This window comes from Pithys albifrons, chromosome 13 (assembly GCF_047495875.1).
Source record: "Pithys albifrons albifrons isolate INPA30051 chromosome 13, PitAlb_v1, whole genome shotgun sequence".
NCBI classification, from domain to species: domain Eukaryota; kingdom Metazoa; phylum Chordata; class Aves; order Passeriformes; family Thamnophilidae; genus Pithys; species Pithys albifrons.
Window position 1 is genome coordinate 17,805,658 of NC_092470.1, and position 24,712 is coordinate 17,830,369.

Below are 24,712 nucleotides of genomic sequence, written 5' to 3' on the forward strand. Positions count from 1 at the left end.
AGCCTGAATGACAAACACAAGACAAGCTTTACCACATCCCCATCCTCCATCTGAAGAAGTCAGGTCAACCAGTGATGCATTTAAATCCTGGGCAGGGCCTCAAGCCCCAGGAGCTGATGACAAAGTTACACTGTGTAATGGTGCCATCTCGTGGTACTGATGCAGGTGACACAGTCTCGGCTGCATTTTCAGTGCTATCACAGACAACACTTTAAAACAGATACCTCTTAACTAAGCTGAAGTTTTACAGTGCATGGTCACCACCAGGACACCCACAAGCACAAAAGAGTCCCCTGATGATTTACAACCACAGGTCACAGCAGCCCCACAATGCTCAGCGGAACCAGAACAGGGTTCTCTGATGATGTTCAGGCTTCAAAGAGGAGTTGGAAAAATTGGAAATCTATCTGAAAGGACAAGGAGAATGAAGCAAGGTCAGGAAAATCTGCCTCACAGAGGCAGATCCAAAAACCAGAGCTGTGTGCTGATGTCATGACAGACCACAAGGTCTGCATCCCCACATTGATTCTGCCAGTATCACAGCTACAGCCCAGTGTTAAAAGCAAAACCCATGACAGGAGACTAAAACAAAATTAATTCAGCCTAAAGAATCTGGATGCACTTGTAAAGACAAAACTTTAGAACAACTTGCCAACGAATGTGGCAGATTTCCCACTGCCCAACATCTGAAAATCAAAACTGCCAAATCAAAACAATCCTTCTAAAAACGGGTTGTTTCAACCAAAACCAATGATTTTTTGATGCAGAGACCATGCATGAAATTGTCTGGCTTACATTATGTGAAGCATCACGACAGATTCACTTAATGAAATTTCTAGCCTTAAAATCCATATGTTTACTTGTCTTGAGAGCGATTCCAATGCTTTATTCAGTTGGCACACGCCCACTGGATCACTGCTAACACTAATCTGGATGTCTAACATCTTACTTGCAGACCAGACTTAAGTGCCTCTGCTGATAAGAGAAACAGATACAAATTCCCTCTCAGCAGACCAGCCCCTTTCTCTCTCTCTCTCTCATACACACACACACTCACCTGCTTGTCTCCTAAGCAGAAACGTGGCCGTGTCATGCCACATCCACAGTGGAGATTCAGCAAGAGATTGAACCCAAGGCTTTGAAAACTTAACTCCAAGCACTGGAATGCTCTTTCAAGCCTTTGCCAACTTTTTCAGCACTCTGAAACCATCCTATCCTTGAGTAAATGCAGATTTCTTTTAAATAAAAGAACTTCCACCAAGAGGAAAATATATGATGAACTCAGAGTTGAGTTGTTTGTGCTGTTGTGTGAGTTTTTCCTATTCTGTTCTATCAAGACAGTGAAAATACTGGACCTGTTTCTGCTTCAGACCCTCTTAGGATTCCTGTGATCTCACTAAGAAGAGCTACAGACTGCTGAGAAGAGTTGCAGGTTCAGGCTTCTGAATCAATCAGATACCTTAAAGCACTAATATAACAAAAAAAAAGGAAACAAAATCAATACTCAGACTAATTGTTCTGTAAGTCAGCATTTCTAAACTATAATGGAGCAAGACTGTGTCATCCTGCAACCTGCAGCCCAAGAGTTCAGTACAGTTAAGTAGGATCTCAGAATTCTCTGATTGTCACAAGTTTTGATTAGAAAGACAATGTGATCACTTTGGTTGGTTAGAGAGCACCAAGCACCAGCCGACACACCTTTGGTTACTTCTGTAAGAGGCCCAGTTGCCACCATGAGATTTTTGATGAAAAACAGACTCAGAAAACTAAAAGCTAAACAAACTCAAGAAAGACAATTCACACACAAAGGAAAGAAGCCACTTTTCTGTGAGAAAAGCCAGTAAAGTGGTTGCTGATACAGGCTGTGCATCACAGGTTAATGGGTGAAACAGAAATTCAGTTGGAGGATTTTGAAAAATTGATGGGTTTTCTCCTCTAAATCAAAGTATCTCCAGATACAGAATGAATTGAATCTCATTAGTTGTCTGCCCATTCCACACACAGTACCTTATCCACCTCCTTTATTCTAATAGAAACTCATATAGCAGCTTCCAGGGCCTTAGATAAAATTCTGTTGAAAGAATTCATTCAGATTAAATTTCTTAATGGTCCTCACTTGCTGGAATAACTCCAGTTTACCTTACCCTGACATCACAATATAATGTGCAAACTAGACATGAGCCCAGTTTGCCAGGCTACTGCAATCCCAGAAGCAGCTTCCATGAGTAGAGATACAATGATTTTCTATCACACTTAGGAGTAACTGGTACTGCAAGTCTTCACAAATAGCTCTTTTTTATTTTTTAAAAGGTATGTATTTAACCACATATTCAGTAAGAACAGAGGCTGCTGCACAGAAGGCCATGCAGTTTCTAGCAGTCTTCACAGCACACTCTTGGTGACTTTTCAACAATTTAAAGATCAACTGACTATAAAGTTAGTCCTAAATGCACTTTCTTTGAGACAAGAGAACCATAGCAACGTGATTAAGGCTGGCACTCGATCCAGTGCTTTAATTCTCTTGGCAAAACCTTGCAAGCTCCAATTATAGCTTTTTTTTTCCTTTTTTTTTTTTAAGAGATGCCTAGGAAGGTCTGATTTTGATGTGTCTCAGGCATATGGTTTACAGAGCAGCTCAACAGGGAAGGAGTTACTTGGATACAGGAATAAATGCTGTGTTAAATCACGACCTTAAACCAAAACAGGGTGACGAGGCTATGTGTGAGCAATTCTGCTGTACAGGGGGGAAAATATACATCCCTACAGTGTACCCACAATGCCTGCCTACAGCACTGTCTCCCTGGAAATGCTGGATTAGTATCTGGAAAGAAATAGCTACCTCTTCTTGTTCCAAGGCATTGACTTAAGAATTACAGGCTGCTGGATCTATTCAGGTTCATCATGCCCCTGCTGCTGTTCACCACTGAACCACCTCTTTGAAAAGACTTCTCTGCCACTGCACTGAAGATCTGGTCCTTACAATTTTCACCTGTAATCACTAACACAACATTCAAGCTTTAGAAAGTCCCCACTGAAAAAAAATACATATTCTAATATAGAAACAGCTTGTGGTAAAAGAACAAAATTTCTTTACAAAGCCACAACATGAGTAATCCGGTGAAATATGTTCTATTTCCAAGTTAATTAAATGCAAAACATTAGGAAAGAGCCTACACAAAATTAAACACGCAATATGGAATCCACACAGTTCTACACCCTGAACTTACACAGAGCATTGTAACAGTGCCTGAACTGGAAGGTAGTTTAATGCTTGTACCTCTGTTCTCTCTTCCTCTCTGCACCAAACTATTCCTGCATGAATGGCCTTTGTGTGCCATCCTGTCCACCACAGGATTTAAGGCAGATTTTTCTGCTAGGAAAGCTCAAATGAAAGCAATTCAAGATCAATTGTTCACTCTGAAAGGAAGGTTACAACTGTCATTCTGATACCAATGTGTGTTGTGGTATCTCTCTTCCATAATGCAGGATGTGGTTTCCATAGAAATATCTTCTTACATCAGTACCTACAAGCCCTCCAATTATTCCCTTCTGGACATCTCATGCAATCCAATAAAGTCTTTTCAGAGCAGGGAAATAACTAGGCTCAACTACTACTTAATTACTTGGTGAGAAGAAAAAGAAAAGGACATTTAGTAAACAAAAGCCTTTATTTAAAACAAAACATAAAAGGAAGAACATGTGTTGTGAAAAAATTACTTTTTACCTGAAGAAATTTCTGCAGTGTTACAAATTAAGAACAGTCAATTACAATTCTGAAGACCATACAGAATTCTGCTGATTTATGAAATAGCAATTATGTAGTTCTAAACTGTTTGGTGGCCTTGTCTCCAAATAAGTCCCCAGGGCCTGCTCTTTTTCTGAGTCCTTTGTGTTGCCGACCATTGCCTGTACCTTGTTCCAAGTCCTCTTCTTCAGGATCTTGTGGGTTTAGAGTCCCTGCTGCTGCTGTGTCATCCTTTTTCTCTGTGGCACCTCCTGCCCCTTTCCCAGCACCAGGAAGGCATTCAACACCCTGAAATTAGAGCCAACACAGAAGGAACACCAAATAATACACAGAGAAGATAAGCAGTGACTTGATCCCAGTATAAAGTGTCTCCGTCGACCAAGGCTGCCACGAACATGCAAGGCAAGAAACTCAGCTGCACAGTTTTTATAGAACAGTTTAACTCCTGCTGCTCTGCCTGCCCAGAAAAATCAGCATAAAGAAAACTGGGAGCACAGGGAGCCTTGATCTGGCTGGGTGGGCTCTGCAGCCACGACCACAGCACAAAACACAAGCCCGTGCACCACAGGGGCCAGGGCTGTCACAGCTCCCCTGGGAGACACATGTCTGAGGAAAGCAAACTGATTGAATTGTGTGGCAACCAAAATGTGCTAGGCAAACAATCCCTACAGCTCTTTGTTTTGATTCCACTCGTCCCTCTGTTTTGTTTATTACTTGAAAAAGCTTCATTACTGTGATTTGTTTTCTCCGACACACGCACCCCTTCCTGGGCTGAGGCTTCATCAAACCTCACTGCTTGTTTTAGGCCCTGGTCTTGCAAAAGCTAAGCACAGGCAGATCCAAGCTCAGTAGTGGGATAAAATAACTAGGACCATAAAGAGTTTGGCCTAGTCATTCTAAAAGTGCCACACTCAAGCCCTTGCACAGGAAGAACAATGAAGTTCAGAAAGCCATTCCATAAACAGACCTTGGAATACACAGAATACTGGCTTGGTTACAGTTCCCTTATCTCAGTAAGGATGAGACTAAAACATTAATGAAAACTATTCTGTAGTATTTAGCCCCTTAAACTATCACAGCCATATAAATTAGCTATAGGTATCAATTACATGCATGTATATATATATATATAATATAGCTGTGATTACCTACATAGACCTATGAGTCAGTAGTAAAAAACACCCACAGTTGTCTTTGATAGCCTCTCATATTTAAACCTCACAACTTCACTGAAAGGGGAAAAAGCCACCACTGAAAAACAAAGTCATAAAATAGCAAATTAGTCATTGTACCTTATTCATCTGATCCACATCTGATTGCCTGGGTGTACTGGCTGGAGTCTTCTCTATACGACAGCCCACTGCAGCCTCTGGAGAAATGAGGGGAGTATTTTGCCATAGAAAGATTTAAAAGGAAAAAACGTCAGCAGAGTTCCATGGCTATTTCCATTTAAAAAACACACCAGGAAAAGCCACCTGAATGCCACCTTCAATCCCTCTTGCCTTGTTTTTGTTAATTAACCAAGCCAGGTGAACAACTATACTAGAAGCAAAATGCCTCTCAGCTTGAAAGTTCTGCTAAATAGATAATTCATTCCTCTCTTACACCTCTCTTCCTCCCTTTCAGAAAATACAGGTACTTTGATCAATTCAGACAAAGAATTACAAGCAATCACTTTAAATTGATTTTAATTCTTCTCAGTCTTTTTATTTTTGCACAAGTTCAGCATTTTATATGCTTAATGGATATTATTAAAGTACTTCAGAACAGCTCAGTTCACAGACTTAGCAACCACAACCAAACCATGTGAAACGAATTCTGTTCCTCCAATCAGCCCCAGAAATGTCTCCATGTTGCTGTTACTGAGACTATTTGCTGTAACTAAATCTCTACATTTTTCAAACAATAAGAATTAGCTTGGAATGAATGATTGCAGCTATGTGTGACAACATGCTAAAAAGCTTTATTTTTATAGATATATGTGTGTGTGCAGACAGAAGAAGGTGTGTGAATATGTGCCTGTGTACCTGAGCACATCCAAACAGAAGTATCAGCTGCAGTAAACAAAGTGCTGCAATTTGTAGGAACTGCCACTAGATGCAGCCACAGAACCTTGCAAAACTTAAAATTCTGACCTCAGGGTTATAGAAACCTGTTTTGGAATATCTATGACTGTAGAATTCTTACAAGAACATTAATAGTATTCAATCCTGAGTACTGATGTGGAAAAAAATATAATATGAGCAAAATATTCAATTTTTCTTCTCAGTATTTTTGTTCCAAAACACAACATTGCAAATGTCAACAGGAATCTAAGAAATCAGAGCAGAATAAGACTTGTCTATTTTCACAGTTGTTGCCATAGATTCAGATTGGAGCTGACAATATTGAATTACATTGTGTTTTGCTTTCTGCATAACAGAGCACGTAGGAATGAAACCCTTGTTCCCAAGTGAGCCCCTAAAGATAGAATCATGGAATCACAGAATAGTTTGGATTGGAAGGAACCTTTAAAGGACATTTAGTCTAACCCCTAGCAAGGAGCATGGACATCTTCAACACCACCACATTGCTCCAGGCCACATCCAACCTAGCCTTGAACACTGCCTGGGATGGGGCAGCCACAGCTTCTCTGGGCAATCTGTGTGCCAGGGCCTCAACAGCCTCATTGAAAAAAGTTCTTCCATGTATTTAGCCTAAATCTACCCTCTTTTAGTTTCAAATCAGTATCCTTTGTCCTACTGCAACAGGTCCTGGTGTCCTGTGCACACTTGCACAAGATCTGGATGACTGTGCACTTATGGAAAACATAGACATGTAACTCCAGTGGATTTCATTCACATCATTTTCCTCTCTGTGTCCCTACACCACGACTCTGCAAACAGAAGCTTCTCCTCATTGCATGGTAAGCACACACTGGGTCAGATGATAAAGGATTCCTGCACTCAGAAGATTTTTCTGCTTTATCTACCATTAAAAGATAGCACAAAGCCTTGGAAAAGTCCCTTGCTATCTCCTCCCTGGCTATCAGACTGCAGGAATAAGGCTGCCTTTAGGACAAAGCAGAACCAGGAAACTCTTCCCTGGTTTCAGCAGGTGTTATCTGCCCTATAACCTCCCATGGTATTTCCCTGGGTGCATAATATGCACAGGACTGGGATAATACAAGCACGAGAAGCAGATTGTATATGTAAAACAGATATAACAAATGTAATACACACTTTCAAACACTTTCAAATACTAGTTTTATAGTGGGTTGATTTTCCACTGAAGATGGATGAAATGAAGCCTGTTCAGCACCATTAGTGCTCAGAGTGATGCCCAGTGAGCTGTGCACCAGAGTGGAGCACACAGCTTAAAAAGCTGGTTTTTATTATATCTTTTAGTGCCAAATTCACTTGCTTCTGCTCCTTTCCACTATACAGATCACACTGCAATTCACAGTCCTTATAAATAAATATAAGCACACACAGACACCCCATGTCTGGTTTATACTTTGCCTCCTTCCTCTTTTTATAGGTAAGAGATATCTCATTTCCTTGCAGCACTGGCCAAAGCAGTTCCCCAGTCTCGTATGTCTTTTTCACTGACAGTCACTCAAGTGGAATGATATTCACCCATGTTTTGGGTCGTTTCTCTTTGTCTATTTGTTTGTTTTTGTAGAAGATGGCAAAAAGAAGAATGAAAAAAGATATACTCGCCTCCAGGATCTGCTGGGTTTTGATCTGATCATAGTTCTCTTCAGTTGCCATTAATAAACTTCACTTAGCAAGATGGATTAAAGGAAAGAACAACACCAGGTTTTGGTGATTTAAAGCATGAGGAACAGATATAATGGCTTCAGAGGAACCCAGCCTAGGGCTAAAGTCTGACTTAACTCTTCTGTGGGTGCTGCAGACAAGATGAAATGCAGTGTCTCAGCTGAGGGTCCTCGAGCCAACACAAAGCAGGATGGATGTGGGAAAGCATGGGAGCAATTTGCTCTGGAGCACTCCTTGCTGCACTTCCAGAAAGAGACAGTGTGTGCCCTTCTTTTGGAACCTGGTGCTTCCCACAGCTCATTTGTGTGCAGCAGAGGGGCCTGTCTGGATCCTCCAGCCAGCTGAACAGATTATAGCAACAAGATCCACACAGGAACTGTCAAAAGGTTTCCCTCTTCTGTCACTATCTTTTGTGAAATAGGCAGAAAACGCTCCCAGCAAGAAGGATTTACTCTGTAGGACAGTACTTGGAATCTTCCAAAAGCCATAATGAAAATGTTTGTCTCCATCCAAGAATGATATTGGCAGCAATTGAGGGTAATTAAACACACTGCCCATTGGCCACACAAATTTCTTCTTTACAACAATTTCAGAGAAACAAACCCCTGTCTATAACCCAGACACTGTGTTGTGAAACAGGAATTTTTTGGGCTAACTTCTACCCTGCTCTAAGTGCACTGCAATGGGGAATTACAGCCACTTCATTCCAAGACTGTGCTTTGTTCAGTATCTCTCAGATGCTCTGTAGTTTCATTTAATTACCTCATAATTCCTAAGAATTGTCCTATTTACTGTGAAAGGATGAGGGAACTGGACTGCACGCTCAGTAGTTCCTTCAAGTGCAAACAAAGAGACACCACCTCTCCATGATCACCACCTAATCCTTGATTACATTTCTTATCTTTCCAGAACTGTAACTACCATAGCCAAGTTCACAACAGTTTGTTTTAACTCACTTCCTGAAGGGGATGAGTCCATCTGAAGTTTTAACCAGATATTCACTCGCTGGCTCCAATCTCCTGGTGCTTCCACCTCCCACAGTCGCTTCTGCTCCTCGGGATAAGCCTGCAGGAATTTCTGACAAACTGAACAGAAGAAACCAAGGGGTAAAAGTATGAATGACCGGAAAGTACAGGGGAAGAGGGAGTGTATTCTATCCCAGAAATTGTCTCAGACCTACTTTCATTAGCTCCTCTAGAAATCTCTACTTCTCTCTTTTCATCTTCCTCCTCTATGTTTTAGCTGGGGCTTTTACTAAAACTCTGTGTGGAACGGCCTGAATAGGCATGAGTGAATCCTGTCCATCTGCTTCGGTCTGGATTATTTCCTTGTGAGTGCAGAAATATAGGACTTGAAATGACTTATCAAGTACTGATCATCAATATGATTTGAGTAAATAACAAATTTAGGTTTGCTTATGTTATCAAACTGAAATATGTCCTATTTAGTGGTTTCCTTAAGATGTCTGCAGCATCTGCAGATGTCCTGGTGTAGAATAAATGTTCAAAAAAATTCAAGGGGGATTTTTAAACTTTTCTTAACCACCATTCTATCAGTTCCATCAACTGCACCACCAAGGCAATCTGTAAACAACAAAATTTGTCATACTCTGTCCACTGTCATTCATCATACTACAGGATGGGTAATTAATCTTCAACATTCAGTCGAGTTTAACAATGGGATGTCAAAGCAAAACCCCAGTTCTGGCATGTAAACATTTGCCTTACAGTAATGAGCATATCATGGACATTAATTTTATCCAAGGATATCCAAACCAAACTAATCATACCAATAAAAGCTACTGAAAGTAACACACATACCAAAATGCAAACTACTAAATGGCTTTTTACTTCTTTTCAGGCCCCTACAGCACCTTAAATACCAAGCTGGTGAAAACTATCCCATTTCAGAGATCTCAGTACAGAGATTTAAAGCAAAATATTGCATTCATTTATCAAAGTATGAGAATGTGGTTCCAGTGAAATTAAAAGCAGACAGTGACTTCAATATGCTCAAAAATTAACTTACAGTATTGGTATTTTTATAAAAGAAAACCTAATTAAAACATGATGCAAGTTCAAATCTATTCACTATTAGCTCTAAACTTAATTGAGATGAAAAGGTAAGTCTGGAAATATATTGCTTGTGTTAAACATGCAGCTTTCTCATCCATAGTGCCTAATGCCCTAATGCCAAAGGGAAAATGGGTATTATTGGGAAGGAATATTGTCAATACTATTCATTCCTGCATTTAGAAGGAGCAGTACCTGCTGGGGTATATTTGTATACATTTGTATACATTCAGTGGTACATAAAACCAAGAGAAACAGACAAAAGTTTGTTGATACTTGTTAGGAAATGGCTGTAAAGTTGTAACTCAGTTGAGGCATCTCCTCAAAAACGATGGCAAGGGCCACACAGATAGCAAGATCAGGGAAAAAATGCTTTTCTAAATAAAACAGTTTTATAAATAATGTGAGCACAGATACTTTCTGTGAATTTTGCTAGCAAAACCAGAACTTTGACCTGAACACAGAGAAGATATATCACTACTTTTTGATCTCTTAGAAGTGACAAATGTTCAAAGACAGTTGATACCACACAAGTACTGATGTGACTGGATGACTGAGCAGAGCCTGGATATTTGGCTTATTAAATGTAATTTCTTACAAATGCAGGATCTAGTAGAGCATTATGTGCATAGTGTGGGCTTGACAATATCTTATGATTCCTTTCCCTCTGCTGTCAAATAAAATGTGTAAGTCCCTGTCTAGGGCAATGACATCGTTCTAAGAGAGTGAGATAAGAACACAAAATGTCAAACAGGCAGTATGAGTTTTATGCTTCTTGTTGTCTTACATAAATATTGCCCTACCTTTCCACAGGAAATTCCAGATGTCTCTGGAAAAGTAACCAGTTGCAGGCTAACAACAGCTCAGTTCAGACGAGGGCACTGAACTCTGATACAGTGAAGACAATCTTACCCAGACCATATTGAAAATTATACATTATACATGACCCTTACCTAACGTGTCCACATCAAACAATTTACCTTGATACATGGCAGCAGAAATAGGGCAGCTGATCCCCAAGGCATCCTCAGCTGGGAAAGACTGACAGAAATCATGCAGCATTTTCATCCCTAGGCCACCTCTTCTGTACTTTCTCCGGACAAATATAGTATCCAGGACTGGCAGCAAGTAACACTGGCTGGTTGTACCATCACACAGGCTCCCTGAAAGCAGACAGGAAAAAAGACATGAATTTGCTAACAAAGCTGGTAACTGCTGTGTTAGTCACACATACTGCCCTGGTTCCGTTTCACTGGCTGTGAGGATGATCCCAATGGAACTGTGTTTGCACAGAGAGTAAAACTCTTTCCAGGAGGAAGATTTGTGCCATCAAACAGAGAGGACCTGCCTCACATGTGGCTGATAGATCTCACCAGAGTATCTTCCAGACCCCAGCTCTTCATAATTAAACCATCCAGGTACACAATAAATGTATATAGGAAAGCTGACTGTCAATATATAACTGAGCTATAGCCAAAGAGATACAAATATTCTGAATGTAATGTTCCAGGGTTTCACACAAGGACAGTCCCTGCCAATAAACATATTAAGTCAGTCAACTGAAATCATGGGGACATGACATAATGCTCTACATGTGGACAAAGTACAGACTCGACTACAACCCTCCAAACTATTAAAACTCAGCTCCTAGTGAAAATTGTCAAAACAAAAAACCCTAGAACCAAGGGATTTATTTTGCAATCACAAATGGTAAACTCAAACTGGGGTCAAGAGAAAGTTGATTAAGAACAGACATTCAGGGTCCAAAACTTCAATGTTCCCCCAAACAACTTAAGGTCCTATTGCAGGAGGTGCATTAGCAATTCACTGTACAACTTCCATTCAGTGCAGAATACCATGAAAACAGAACCCCAAACTACTTTACAGCATAAGGTGGTGGACCAACATCAGTCCACCAACTACCTACATATAGATAAGACCAGCACAGAAATATCTCACTGATTTATTTTCATTTTTAGAAAATATGTATGGAGATTCTGTGATGCTTCTATCTGGGTACACATCAGTTTAAATACAAACGGATGGCCCAGCCTTTATAACAGAAAAAAGATTACATTTTCATACTTTGTTGCTTAAATCTCATCTAGACCTCAGTTTTCTTTCTTACCACTTACTAGTGCACCACTCAATCTAGTTTTCAGTGTCTTTGAGACATCAAACTTCATTACTTCACTAAGACCTATTTCAGAGTTACACTGATCTTCTATTAAATGGTTGTTCCTAAATTCCAATATTATGGACTTTTACTTAATATATCCATTTTTTCTTTGTCTCGTTGCCTAACTATCTTAAACTGAGACCTATGTTTACTCCTAGGGTTGGTGTCCAGTACCTTTTGCCAATACCTGCCAGGCCTGACTTTGATTACTCTGTTTTCTAGGATGCCAGTTCAGCACAGCACACACAACTATATTTAATTCCAGACCTTGATTTTCCAAGGCTGTAGCCATTCATTTAGCAAGAATCCACGTCACACATACTGAGCCATAAAACAAGAGTATGTAGCTACAGAACCATCCATTCACATCCAGGCTTGGTTCACTCCTGCTTAATCAAAGTGCATGCTTAACTTCAAACACATGTTCCAGCACATTGTTGGAAAAGGGTGGGTTGTGGCTGTGTTTATAACCTTCCAATATTTGTAACACATGACGGGTAGTTACTCTTTTTCTTCGTGAGCCAAAAAATTGAGTATATCCCGGTCCCATTGTTGGCTGCCAAGCCAACAGAGACGTTGGATTCCAGCAGAGTTGCACCATACGTTCTAAGGCACAAACTTCTCCTCACAAAGTCTTTAAGAATTCCTGCATGTTGCAAGTGTCCTTATAAGTTTATTATTATCTCATATAGTCTGTCTCCTATAAATCCTGACGAGACTGCTGTGCAGCAATCCCAAGAGCTGAATGATTTATGTCTGTGCTCCTAATTTTGTGTTGAGAAGATGACAAAAACTTGTCATGTCTGAAGGCACTGTAAATAAAAGAAACCATGAGGCCATTCTTCACCTTGTCCCTGGGAAACATATTAGGAGAGCAGTAGCCCACAGGCATTTGAAATAAAATAAACAAATCAACCAACCTTTGGAACAAAGGCCACTTTGTCCCTGGTTTCCATCCAATGGCACAGAGGTTACTGTAAGCTAATGGTGGCCTGGAGGTTACCACTGGGCTCTCACACATTTGTGAGGTTTGTTTCATCACTGGAACACACACACAGATGAAGTTTTGAGGTGAGGGAAGAGACAGGGGAAATAAGGGCATTGGTGATGGAGATGGAAGCACTCATGCAGTCTGCCCTTTGAAAGCCTTTGATCTCTCTGGTTGGGTCATGAGTGCCAAATGACCAACTTAGGAGCCAGTGAAATGGCAAACAGATATTACATGGGCAAGAAAGCAGACAGCCATTAGCATTCCCCAAGGGCCACAAACCAGAAAAAAAAAACACAACAATCTGGTCCCCACATCCAACAGACCTAAACAAAACAAGGTTGTGCACACTGAGTATTTCCCTGCTGAACAAGTTGAATTGGCACACACATGTTTGGACAGGCCCCAAGCAGGCCTGGTGCTTGTGTAAAGGGTGGGGAATATTCCTGCAGAGTAGAGCCCAAGGTCAACCCATTGTGTGAGTTTATATGTGAGAAGGGGAACAAAGGTTCTGGCTTCAATAAAATTAAATGAATTCATGTCTTGACTGGCATGTAGTCATTTCATTTTTATTACAGCCAGAACCTTCAATCTGCCTCAGAAATGCACATTAAAAATATTATTGCTAGCAAACAGAGGGAGACAAAAGCAATTATCCAACAAGATTTCAGCTAATTGTCTGTCAGGTAAACTTCAATTCTGATTTATCTTTTTTGTAAAAGAAATCTATGTAATCAGTGAAAAATAAAAGCCTGATATCTTTTTAAGGATCCATTCTTAGAGAAAGCACCTTGGCCATCAAAGTATCAGAAGAAATTTGCCAGGGCTTCTACGAAGAAAGGTGTGAAATGGATTTTTGCCTAAGGAGCCACTTCCAAAGACCATTTCTAAGGCTCTCGAGTAGGAAAAAGCAAAGAGTGAGGCAGGGTTGCCTTGCTGCCTACTCTCTGTCAGCTGAAGAGTTTTTGCAGTCAGGTTTTCCCAAACTGACCGGTGGAGCATCTCTAAAGAAGGAACAAGAAGCCAACAACACATTTACTCCTGAATCAAGTGCATGTTTTACAGCCCTCTCAGAGGACTCAGTTTGGTTAAGGCTGGTTTGATTCACATCACAGGGAACACCATCCTTCTCCACACTTCTACCACTAGAGTTTGTCAGGAGGGAAGGGACAAACTTTGACACCCTGACTCCTTTGCTTTTCATACCACTGACAGCTTGATCCACAGCTGGGCAGCTCCTGTATGTTACAGAAACATTAATATATAACAGTAGGGAAAAAAAAGATGCATATTAAAAAAAGATTTTGTTCTGTTTTGTTCTTTAAGGGGCTAAGACATTCCTGGCTCATTGCATCCTCCAACTTCCTTACTGATTTATTTGCATCATGAATATTCCACATTCTCCTGGCATTTACGAGAAGGTGGTAAAAGTCCATTTTCAGTAATTACTAGTCCTCAGAAAATAAAAAAAGAAAAACTTGCAGGGAATTACATGGTCTCATTGCACAAAAAACAGTGTCAGTAACTGGGGTAATTAATCCTACATCACTACACAGAACACATTCAGTTTGAAGTTTTCACACAAATTTAGAGCATGAAGTAAATACTTTACACGTATAAACCAGATCTCAAAACACAAGTATCTATAGGAAGGGTTTCTGCAAACTATTTCATTTTCAGCTTGCTGTCAGCAAATAAAGGTGCAGGAGCAGGGAACTGTCATTGCCTGTTGTACCTTTAAGTAGCTGCATTTAGGGAGGTCTAACTCCTCAGCTGTCTGATATGGTGGCTGCTGGCATAGATAAAATTGGAGACATTTATCTTGGCACGTGACAAAGTGTCTTATCAGCCTCATTAGTGGCTTAGTACATCTCATCAATCTTTAGTATACCCAGTGGTAAATGCTGCATGCCTGTCATTGGACAGGAATAGGCACATACCAGAGAGGGTGAGCTGATGATCTGTGTAGTCATGAATAAATTTTGCTGTAATAAAGGTGTCTAATGCTCACGAAAAGTGATAGCCTTGAAGAATGAGTCTTCTGTTTATCTACACAACAGGTGCAGGATGGCCAGTGCCCGGAGTTGCCAAAATGTCTCAAAACCTTGACTTGCAGCTACTGCATCTCTGAGCAAGGCGGGTGCTCGAGACCATCTGTCCCTCCTTAGCTGGACTATTAAAAAAGATCCAGCTAAGGATGTTCATAAGATGGATGGAAGCATGGAACTGGCCCAAAATTACCAAGTTCACTTTGGACAGGCCACCTAGGAGCTGGCAAATGGAAATGAATTTACAATATTGCCAAGACAGTTAATTGGAATCACTGAAATACATTGAAAATTTAGTTTGCACAACAGCACATTAAATCTGTAGTAAAGATAGAACAGACTTTCTTCCTTGGTCACCATTTCTATGACTCACCCAGAAGACTTATGTTTGAAGCAGCCATGCTCCACAGACCTGTTCTGGCTTATTTGGCTCCACTGAAGCATGTTTTTTGTCATGCTGTAGATAATGGAAAATTCACAGATGAGAAATACAGTTGAAAACGACATTAATATGAGAGTCTCATTTACCCAGTAAAGAAACTAAAACTAGGAAGAATAGCCAGGTAATTGCAGAGCATGAAAATAAAGCGAATCAGAATCACATGGTGGCACAGAGGTTTATAATTTCTTCCTAGGATCAGAAGCTGTAACAGAGGTCCAGCACAACATAAAGTCCTGTAGTTAAAGCTGCCCCTACTAAGTGTTCTGACCAGGACAGTAAAAGGAAAAAGAATTTACATTATGATTAAAAAAAAAAAGTTTAAAAAAATATCTAAACCAACCATGTGAAATACAATTTCTAAGTGAAGGTATTTACCTTAGTCTCTTTTGGGCCTAATAAATCCAGGGCTCTTCTAAACATTAGAGAGAATGAGATCAGGCAGAGCATGGCTGGTACGAAATTGAAATCACAGAACTTCAGAAAGAGGAATTATTCTCTAAATTTGTACATAAAATTGCAAAAAGCAAGAGAAACAATCAGTTTCAAGCTTCCCGAAAAGACCTTGGCAAAAGACTGCAGTAATTTGTGACACAGGCCAAAAACTAACAAATATAGCTGCCCAGAGAAAGAAACACTGGCAAGAAAAGACAGATGCTGACAAAGCTGGACTTGAAGGATTTGTATTTTATGTGGACCTGGTTTCAAACCAAACTGTGACTCTTAACTTACTCAGAAACAGTTTCAACTTGGCTAATACTCCACCCATAACAGACTACTGTGCACATTTATTTTACTGAAGCATGAATCATTACAGCCCATACAAGTGTTTCTTTCCAAAAGCTTTGCTCAGGAATATTTACGGACCTAAAGGAAAATATATTATGGCAATGAAGTGTTTGCCATTACAAACCAGTTCATCAGAATGATCACAGACACAGACAAGATTCCTTTCCCATGGGCTGAGACCTGACTGGTGGTACAGCAACACTGCACAAACAACCACGGGGTGGTACAAGTCACACCTTTCTGTGAACACAGATTTCTCCTTCCCAAGGCAGCAGAAGAGCAGAACATCTTATTGTTGCTGGCCTTTAGGACTCCAGCAGAGAAGGGACCTTCACACTGGTGACCATGTCTCTGGGTTTCTCTGGAATCCAAAGCAAACCATCTCTGTACAGCTCTCAAGCTGTTTCTTACTCTCCCATTTTGGGCTACTGAGTGCTGACTTGGACAATCCATTTGACTGTCAAAGATCCCACCTTCTCTGTGTTTAAGCTGCTGGTACCAAGATGAACCTTAAACACACACTGGAAACCAGCTCCTGCATGGGGGCACACACTCAGCTGCATACCTGGAGTTATCCTAATGAAGCCTCTTCCACTCCACCATGATTAATAGCAATGCACCTGCACTAGTACAAACTCCGTTTAATAAAAGACCTTCACCAAAGCTTATCAAGTATCCCTGAAGAATTTAAATACATTTTGTTTCTTTTCTATGCCAATTAATCAATTAATGATGTAATCAATTAATCATCATCCTTTAAACTGGGAGTACCACAGTTGGACAAACCATCCCAGGACTGATCTAGCACACAAACGTTCTCCTACACAACCCAGTCACTGCTCCTCACACATTCAAGGATCCTTTCACTTCTTGCCAGCAGCCACTCCCAATACACTGGTTCTCCACTGGGAACTGCCCTCCTCCTCCTCCAGGTATCATTCTTTCCAGGATGCAGCCCTCCATTCTGTGGATAGACCCTACGTTCTTTGTTCCTAGATGTACGACCTTCTACTTGGCTGCAATAAAGCACTTTTTATTGGAATAAGCCACTACCTCAGATCACTCAGTGTAACTGAGAAGAAGGTTTGGAACCATCCTATTTAAATGAAAGTAATATGGATTGCTTCCAAATTCTGGGGAGGTTTGTTCCCCAGATTAATTCTGAGAGAGATTTCATATAAAAATGTAAATGAGAGTCAGGATTATTTATACTGAAAGATAAACAAAAGGATTACATTTTGAACTATTAGGAACCCATGGAAATGTGTCTCCAAAATGACCTTACCTTTCATCTTGACCGAGTAAAAGGCAACAGCCTCGCTGTTTCTCCAGAGGATCTTGGCACGCTCGGTGGCAGAGTGAGGTAGAAAGAATGCATCATTAGCTGAACTCCCTTCCAGCCTTCCAAAAATAATGTAGTTCAGAACAAAGAGGACAATCCTTTCTGCAAATGTCTGGACCTTAGAGAACAAACAAAAACAGACCAATGAAAAATGAGGCAGAGAATAGTATTTTGCATTTCATAAAAGGTTTCAAAATCAAAAGAGGCTGGGAAGGAGGAGGTCAGGAAACATGTACACTTAATTTGGGGAAAATACCTCATGAATTGGTTCAGCTGGAATAACAAAAACAGTTTTTTCCAGTGTTTCAGCCTCTATCCAGAGGGCATAGGATAATTTAGTACCTATTTATAAAGCTTGACATATCTCCTGTTGTCACAGAGAGGAATTCTAAACCAGCAGGAGTATCTTGAGTGTATTCACAGCAAACCAGTCACAGATTTGGAATCAGGATCCAGGCAGTCTAATCCTACCCAAAAGCAGAATAAAGACAGGATTCACTGTGTTGGCCTGCTCACATGTCCTCTATTACCTGTCTTGCCACAGCATCAAAGAGCTTTAGTGGGGAAGGACCTTACTGATGTAGACATTAAACAAAACAGAAAATAAACCGTCTGTCTGAAGTGTTTATAATCCAAGTGTACCACAAACAATCTGTGTTGAGTTTCTTATGAGACAACCAACAGGACAGAGAGATGGAAGAACATAAAGGAACAAGATCATATTGGCCATCAAGGTAAAAACTGGTGCCAAGAAGCTTCACATGAATGCTGAAAAAGAAAATGGGTTTCCACAAATAATGACAATTTACCTCTTAGCAATGAGCTAGAAGGGACAAGATTTCTATTTTCAGATACCATTTTCATTCTTGGTTGATGCAGCAGATGCTTGAGCCTGAAGGCCTATGTTTCTGCTCCAAGTTCTCTCTTGAAAGAATTTGGGTCTCAAAATCCCTCCAGTTCAGTTACCCAGAAAAAGCCTACTTAATTCTGTGAGTAATTAAACTCCATGTGTGACAGATATTAAGGAAAGATGATAAAAATGGAATTATTAAGGGCCAAAGATACAGAGGGTTAGGTAGGAAACAGAACTGACTTAATAAGCTCATGGCATTGGAAAGCTCACATGCAGCAGGCATCTGACTTCTTAGTTTAAAACAGACTACAAGCTACTTAAATTTTTCAAATTATGAAAAAGTAGATCTATCCTACAAATACAATTTACTTGGGAAAAGAATTATGAATACAGAAACTATTAAATAAAAACCATTTCATAAAATGAACACAATACCAACATTATCCAAGGGGAAAAGAAGTCCTAACTAACTAGATAGGACATTGTTCAAAAGGGTGGTAACACCTCCCACCAGACAGTCAGTCAAGCAACACTAATGTGAGGAATTCTTGCTAATATAGTAATTCAGTGTATCCAATTATTCCTTTAGTAGGCAGTGAGAGTAAACTATAAAACAAAAGCAAATAAATCCCACAGACGAATCATAAACTGCTTGCAGAAAAGTGTTTAGAGAGGGTTAAATGTGCATGTCACTGTAATGGAGACGTGAGCCAGAGAGCCCAGATCCCACGGGTTATAAAGCAGGACCTGTAGGAGACCAGAGACAATCATGTATGATTGTTTTGCCTGGAAAGTACCAGGGCAAAGGCAACTGTTTCAAACTGCATCCTCACCAAAAGGAGCCCATCTCTGGAGGGATCAGCTGTCTTCACTACGTCTTCCACAGGCCACCAACGCCGGCCCAAATAAACTGCCAGAACTACAAAGAGAGAAAAACAGGGGAACACGTTACTTGCAGATACAAAGTGGGTTCTGAACCTTCCCACCAGCACCCTCAATCTGCTTCTCCCTCCAGCAGACTCCAGTTTGATCTGCTGTGAGACAGCACAACAATTGTATTTCAATTTCACCTCCACGTCCCTTGGTACCCAATTTCCAGTACCACACAAGGCATGTAGTGAAGCTAATTTTTCTCAGGAATTGATGTGACTTTGGTGTGACAAGCTGTGTGCCACATGGATAAAGCACTTCCTGCATAATAGTAAGTTCAGTAGCAGAGTAGGTTTGAGTGGCATTTGGGACAGAGGAGATACCTGGCTAAAGGTTAAAGTTTTGAAGTTTCTTTCAGACCTTCCCCTACCCACACACATATTTGCATGTGTTTGGGTGCCCATATTTGCACTCATGCAAGTCAAACACAAAAATTGTCATATCTGCTTTATCAAACAGCTTTTCAGCTCTCTCTGTGATTGAATTTCTCTCTCTCTGTATCTTTGGAGTACAGACTCCTAAATCTGTGCATGGACAGATATTCACAGAGAGGTTTCTATCACCAAAGGGCAGACATACACACACATAAATAAGATACACTCTGCTCTGAAGCAAAAGGGTATTATCAACCTACATAAGTCAAGTCCTCGTGTAGGTGCCATGAAAACTTTGCACCCCACTTCTTCCCATCTTTCCTCAACTTTTCACATATGCAGGAAGAAGTACTTAAACCCTACTCCTACATGTTCATCTACAGAATTTGTTGCCTGCCAATAGATTTACAAGAAAAACACTGAAGCAGCAACAGTGACACCAAAATTACTCCCAAGCCTTGTTAAGAAAGAAAAGTTTTAACACGAGGTCATTTCAAATGATGGAGAACAGATTTTAAGGGTTTAGATGAGGTTTTAGAATAAACACAGAAATCTCATCATTTATGACCACAAACACAACAAAGAAAATATTTCAGCAAAAAAGAACTTTTATTATCTGTACAGTGGTGACATTCACCTAAAGAAAGCACATGGCCATGATTTCAGGATTGCTCAAGAACACCAGTATCATTGCTATCTTCCAATAGTGCAGCCAGCATCCCCATCTTTAGATTAAAAGGTAATATATAATACAGGAAGTATGCTGCAAAGAACAGCACAGGGTTCATACTCCTTGAGTCTTAAGAGAGCTCCTTCAACTGGCTCTCTAACCCACCCAGCAAGGGACAAACACAAGAAGTTCAAAACCATCTATGAGTAAAGAGACGAATTCACAAACAAGGAAGTGAAATGACTTTGAGAACAGGGTTCATCAGTTACTTGTTTTAGCCTCGGGTTGTACAAATGTCACTGATGCACACAGGTTGGTTTCCCTTTTTGCTTCAGCCTCTGTTGCTCCCACTGGCTTCAAGGTGGAGATTCCTCTTAGCTAACTTATATTCCAAATAAATTATTAAAGCATGTGCCAGAAAGCATCACACTTTGTGTACTGGGTTAACAAGGAAGAAGGATTGCACGCAAGGGCAGATGCCTGTTTATAGCACCAGATTCAATTCATTAAATATTATGCACTTACTTGCATGGGAGTTTCATACTCTTTCTGTGATGGATTCAATCTGTTCCCTCAAACCCTTCCCTCTGCTTTCAAACGCAGCAGCCACTGCTCCATTACACATCCATGAAACATGCGGCTACAAAGGGAGCTGAGTCACACAAAGGGGACATTACTGGCCAAATGCTGACACTAATGAGAGCTGAACAGAGGTTTGGCACATAGTTCAGACATACAAGACACATAGTAAAGGTCAGAAAAGTTTAAAAATCTTTGAGGAAAATAGGAAGGTGCATAACCATGTTGGGAGAAGATTTACTGTGCTATTCAATAATTTAAATGTGTGGAAGGGAAGAGTAGTTGACATAGCAACTGTCACATCACATTACTTGAGCAACCTTATCTATATGGATGCCTTCCTTGAAGGAAAAACATTTCTCCAGATTTCACACAAACATATGTACTTTGCTTTTTGTTATCATTTTTCAAGTCAACATCTGGTGTGCAGTTAAATCCATCCACGCTTCCCCATACTCTCATTTTCATTTTATAATCAACTTTGAGGAGCACTGTTTCAAATCCAAACATGATTTGTGAGACCACATGTTCCTCCTCTCCTTTCCCAGTCTTCTTGTATTTTCCAAGACATTGTTATGTTCACCTGATCATGAGAGATTGAGTTACTGCCAACACACATCCCCTGAACCCTGTGAATCACCATGTCTATGCTCACCATGACCTTGCAACCATTAAGACTTGATGTGTTTGATCTTGCAGTTGCAAGACCAGGTGAAATGGATCAAGTCCAATGCATTTCAGGTCACAGTTAATGGAGTTTATACATGCTCAGGTGGGTGGTTTGCCCTGTAAGCACCAGCTTGCTAAACCTCAGTACTTTCATCACTTACAGTCAGACAAACATATTCAGAGTGTTGCAAGAAGCTGCAGCCAGTGAAGCACAAGATCCCATAGCACAGGGGGATTTGGAATCCAGTACTGAGCTGAATTAGGCACTAAGAATAATGCAATTGTGGTTATGAAATGTCTCCTTTTGCTAGGCAAACATGGATTCCTTCCCAACTCAGGCCTGGATTATATTTTTACTTCCTAGGCTATGCTGGCCAAATGTTCCCACACTGGTGTGCAAGTATTTGAATGAAATGTGCACATCAGGACTCTACACAGAGTAAAGAAGTAAAAATAAAGCAACATCCAGCTTGGTCCTTCTTTTCCCCCTGCTTTATCTGAATTGCTGAAACACATCCCTCAGTCACAAACCAAATAAAGGCAATGATATACAGGAGAGATGTAATTTGAGTTGGTTAAAAATATAGAATGTACCACTTCCTTACCTTAGATAAAGTCATCTTTACCTTAATTTTGTCAGTATTTCAAATTAATGCACACTTTCAGATGTTGCTTTTGCCAGATTTCCACATTGGAAGGAGAATGACAAATCATCCCAACAAGCAGTTCCAAGCAACCAAGCCTGGGTGAGCTCTGACACTGGAACAAGCTCAGACACCCTAAACCAAACTGTGTTTTTCAGCTGGGTCCCTCAGTTCCCCCTCTTTAAAATTGAGTAAGAGCATTTCCCCCCTCTCTCCTATGAGTTTTATCTAAATAAATATGCTAAAGCTTGGGGGGCAGGCAGATGCTGCAGGAATGGCAGCCACTCAGGTATCTCAGATTATCTTTCCTGAAACCAGTTACATTTTCTTCTACAGCTTGACTTTTACTCAGTGATTTGTTGCAAAAGTCTTGTGATAAATGTTCCAAGGCATCTAACACTTATTGTGAATTATTACATACAGCACACAGAAAATGCCACAATAAGGTATGTTTATTTAGTGTTATAAAGATGTTAATCACCCATGTTATGCTCTGTAGGCTGTTACAATACAATTTACATTCTCATAAAAATATCTATACAGATATACTAACAGAACACAGCACTCAGCCCATCAAAAATAAATTAAAAATGCTTCCAACCAAGACCAAGTCCTATAGAAAAGCTGCTATACCAATTTTCTCTCTGAAATATACAGATCATTTCAGATCACAGGCTACACATCACTTGTGGACAACCCATGTGATCATGAGATATAAATCTCAGTGGTGGAATACACCCCTCTTTAACCCATGTTGAAGAATTTAATGCCATCAAACTGAAACACAGAGCATGGGGACAACCAGGAAATTTGCTTCTTAGAGCACTCCTGCTATGAAAGAAAAGTAAAATGCAGATGCAGTGAACAGATATAGAACTAGAAGAAATCAACTACAGCAAGACTGTTGGCTTCTCCCATCTGCATGAAACTCGAGTTCACAAGAAAAATATCAAGCTCAAGTGAGGAAAACAAATTTTTCAGCCTGTTTTAGTGTTTTAACTTTCTGCCTATATCCTTAAGTAAAGAAGACTAAGTTACTACATATTGCTTTTCTCTGAAGGAATTGGTTTTGAATCAATTTGATCTGTCGTCAGAACAAACTATCATGTAGGTGAGCAAATCCAAACAGTTGTAACATTAGCACAGTTTGCCACCCCAAAAGACAATTCCAAATCTGTTGAACTGGTTTGGACAAAATACTTCAGATGTGGTTACCCACCTGTACAGGTATGCACACACATACACAGCCCAGCAGGCTTTAGGGAACTAATGGAAATTCATCAAAAGTCATCTACAGAAAGAAAATCACATCAAGTCTGATGTGTGGAGGAAGGCTGGCCACATGTTTATAGCATATAAAATCCTGACACAAAGAACTTCCAGTAAAGTCCTTTAAATCATACTTTCAGAAGGAAATATGATGTAGGCCTTATTTAAATAACTGGACTTACCAATGTCTCTGTTTTTGTGACTATGGGCTGGTGACTCAAGCTGAAGTTTTGCAACAGGGTCACAGCAGTCAGTCAGGGTGTTGTTTATAATAGAATAAGGTGTTTATTCTGCCAGGTCTAAGCTTTTAATGAGGAGAGCTATCATGTAATTTAGGCTCCACTGAACCTGCTTGACTTGTTCCTATGAGAAATCACTTTCCTTGTGTGCATGTATCTCATTAATACTTGTTGTTCCTAACACTATGAGATCATTTAACTGAAGAGTTGTGCTAAACACACTTTCAACCTGCATTTATTTAATAATTCTTTGTATTTACAGATACCAATTGTACTTACAGATTCCAATTCCTCTTGTGCAGCCTAAACTAACTCAAGGCTGTTTTCAACTACATTCCTTTGAATATGAGTCAGGAGGTGTGAACAACTGTAACCCTGATGCAGCCACCTCTCTCCTTTATCACACCAGTGGCTGTCTCTCTTCAGGAAAATATTAATGGAATATTTAATTAATGTCAGGAAAGTAATTCACCATCAGTAGTTTTAGAGGGACCAGAAAGTCTTTTGACTACACTTGTAACTTGGAGAGGTCTCCACCTTTGACCACGTGTATCACAACCTATCAGCAAACACCCAGTTGGAATCATATGTAGGAGCTGGAAAACTGCAGAGTTCACCTCCAACCACAGATGATTTTAATCTGCTTTCTGTTCTGAAGAAATTTCCTGGTTATGGGGTTTGGACTGAACAATGAACACTTACTTACAGTCACAGAACCTGTTCTAGGAGTGCAGGATCATTACCTGACACACTTCAGAACTGAACACAGAGCACAACTTTGTGCCTTGCCTTTGTAGTATTATTAAGAATACTGGCTATTAAGGCCTTTCAGGTATAATTTATGGCTTATCCTTTAGAAAAAGAAATATACTTTTAATGAGAGATTTCATTAGTTTTCTGCCACATTTGGAAGCTGAAGGTTAAGAAGTTTCACGTGTTCTGCATTTCTTATGTGACTCAATGGGTCCATGCAAAGGTTCATGTCTCCATTTAAGATGTTCCAAAAATTCCATAGCCTGTTGCTCCACAACAGCTCTAACACTCCTCATTTAATCTACACACCAGCAGATGCTCCTCACACACCAGTACTGGAAATAAAAGGCAATTAAGCCCAGGACTAAA

The 24,712-nt window shown here is 40.2% G+C and overlaps 1 protein-coding gene across 1 annotated transcript in view; it reads right to left on the reverse strand.

Moving 5' to 3' along the window:
- Positions 1 to 3,655: 3,655 nt before the first annotated feature.
- LOC139678095 (protein FAM169B-like) overlaps positions 3,656 to 24,712 on the reverse strand; it is a 36,889-nt gene continuing 15,832 nt past the window's right edge. Inside the window, exons 4-9 of the mRNA XM_071568664.1 lie at positions 19,050 to 19,135; positions 17,307 to 17,481; positions 10,559 to 10,741; positions 8,463 to 8,591; positions 5,038 to 5,114; positions 3,656 to 4,033 (exon numbers count right to left, since the gene is read on the reverse strand). Coding sequence (XP_071424765.1) covers positions 3,815 to 4,033; positions 5,038 to 5,114; positions 8,463 to 8,591; positions 10,559 to 10,741; positions 17,307 to 17,481; positions 19,050 to 19,135 — 869 coding nt within the window. The 3' untranslated portion in view covers positions 3,656 to 3,814. The remainder of the gene's footprint in view (positions 4,034 to 5,037; positions 5,115 to 8,462; positions 8,592 to 10,558; positions 10,742 to 17,306; positions 17,482 to 19,049; positions 19,136 to 24,712) is intronic.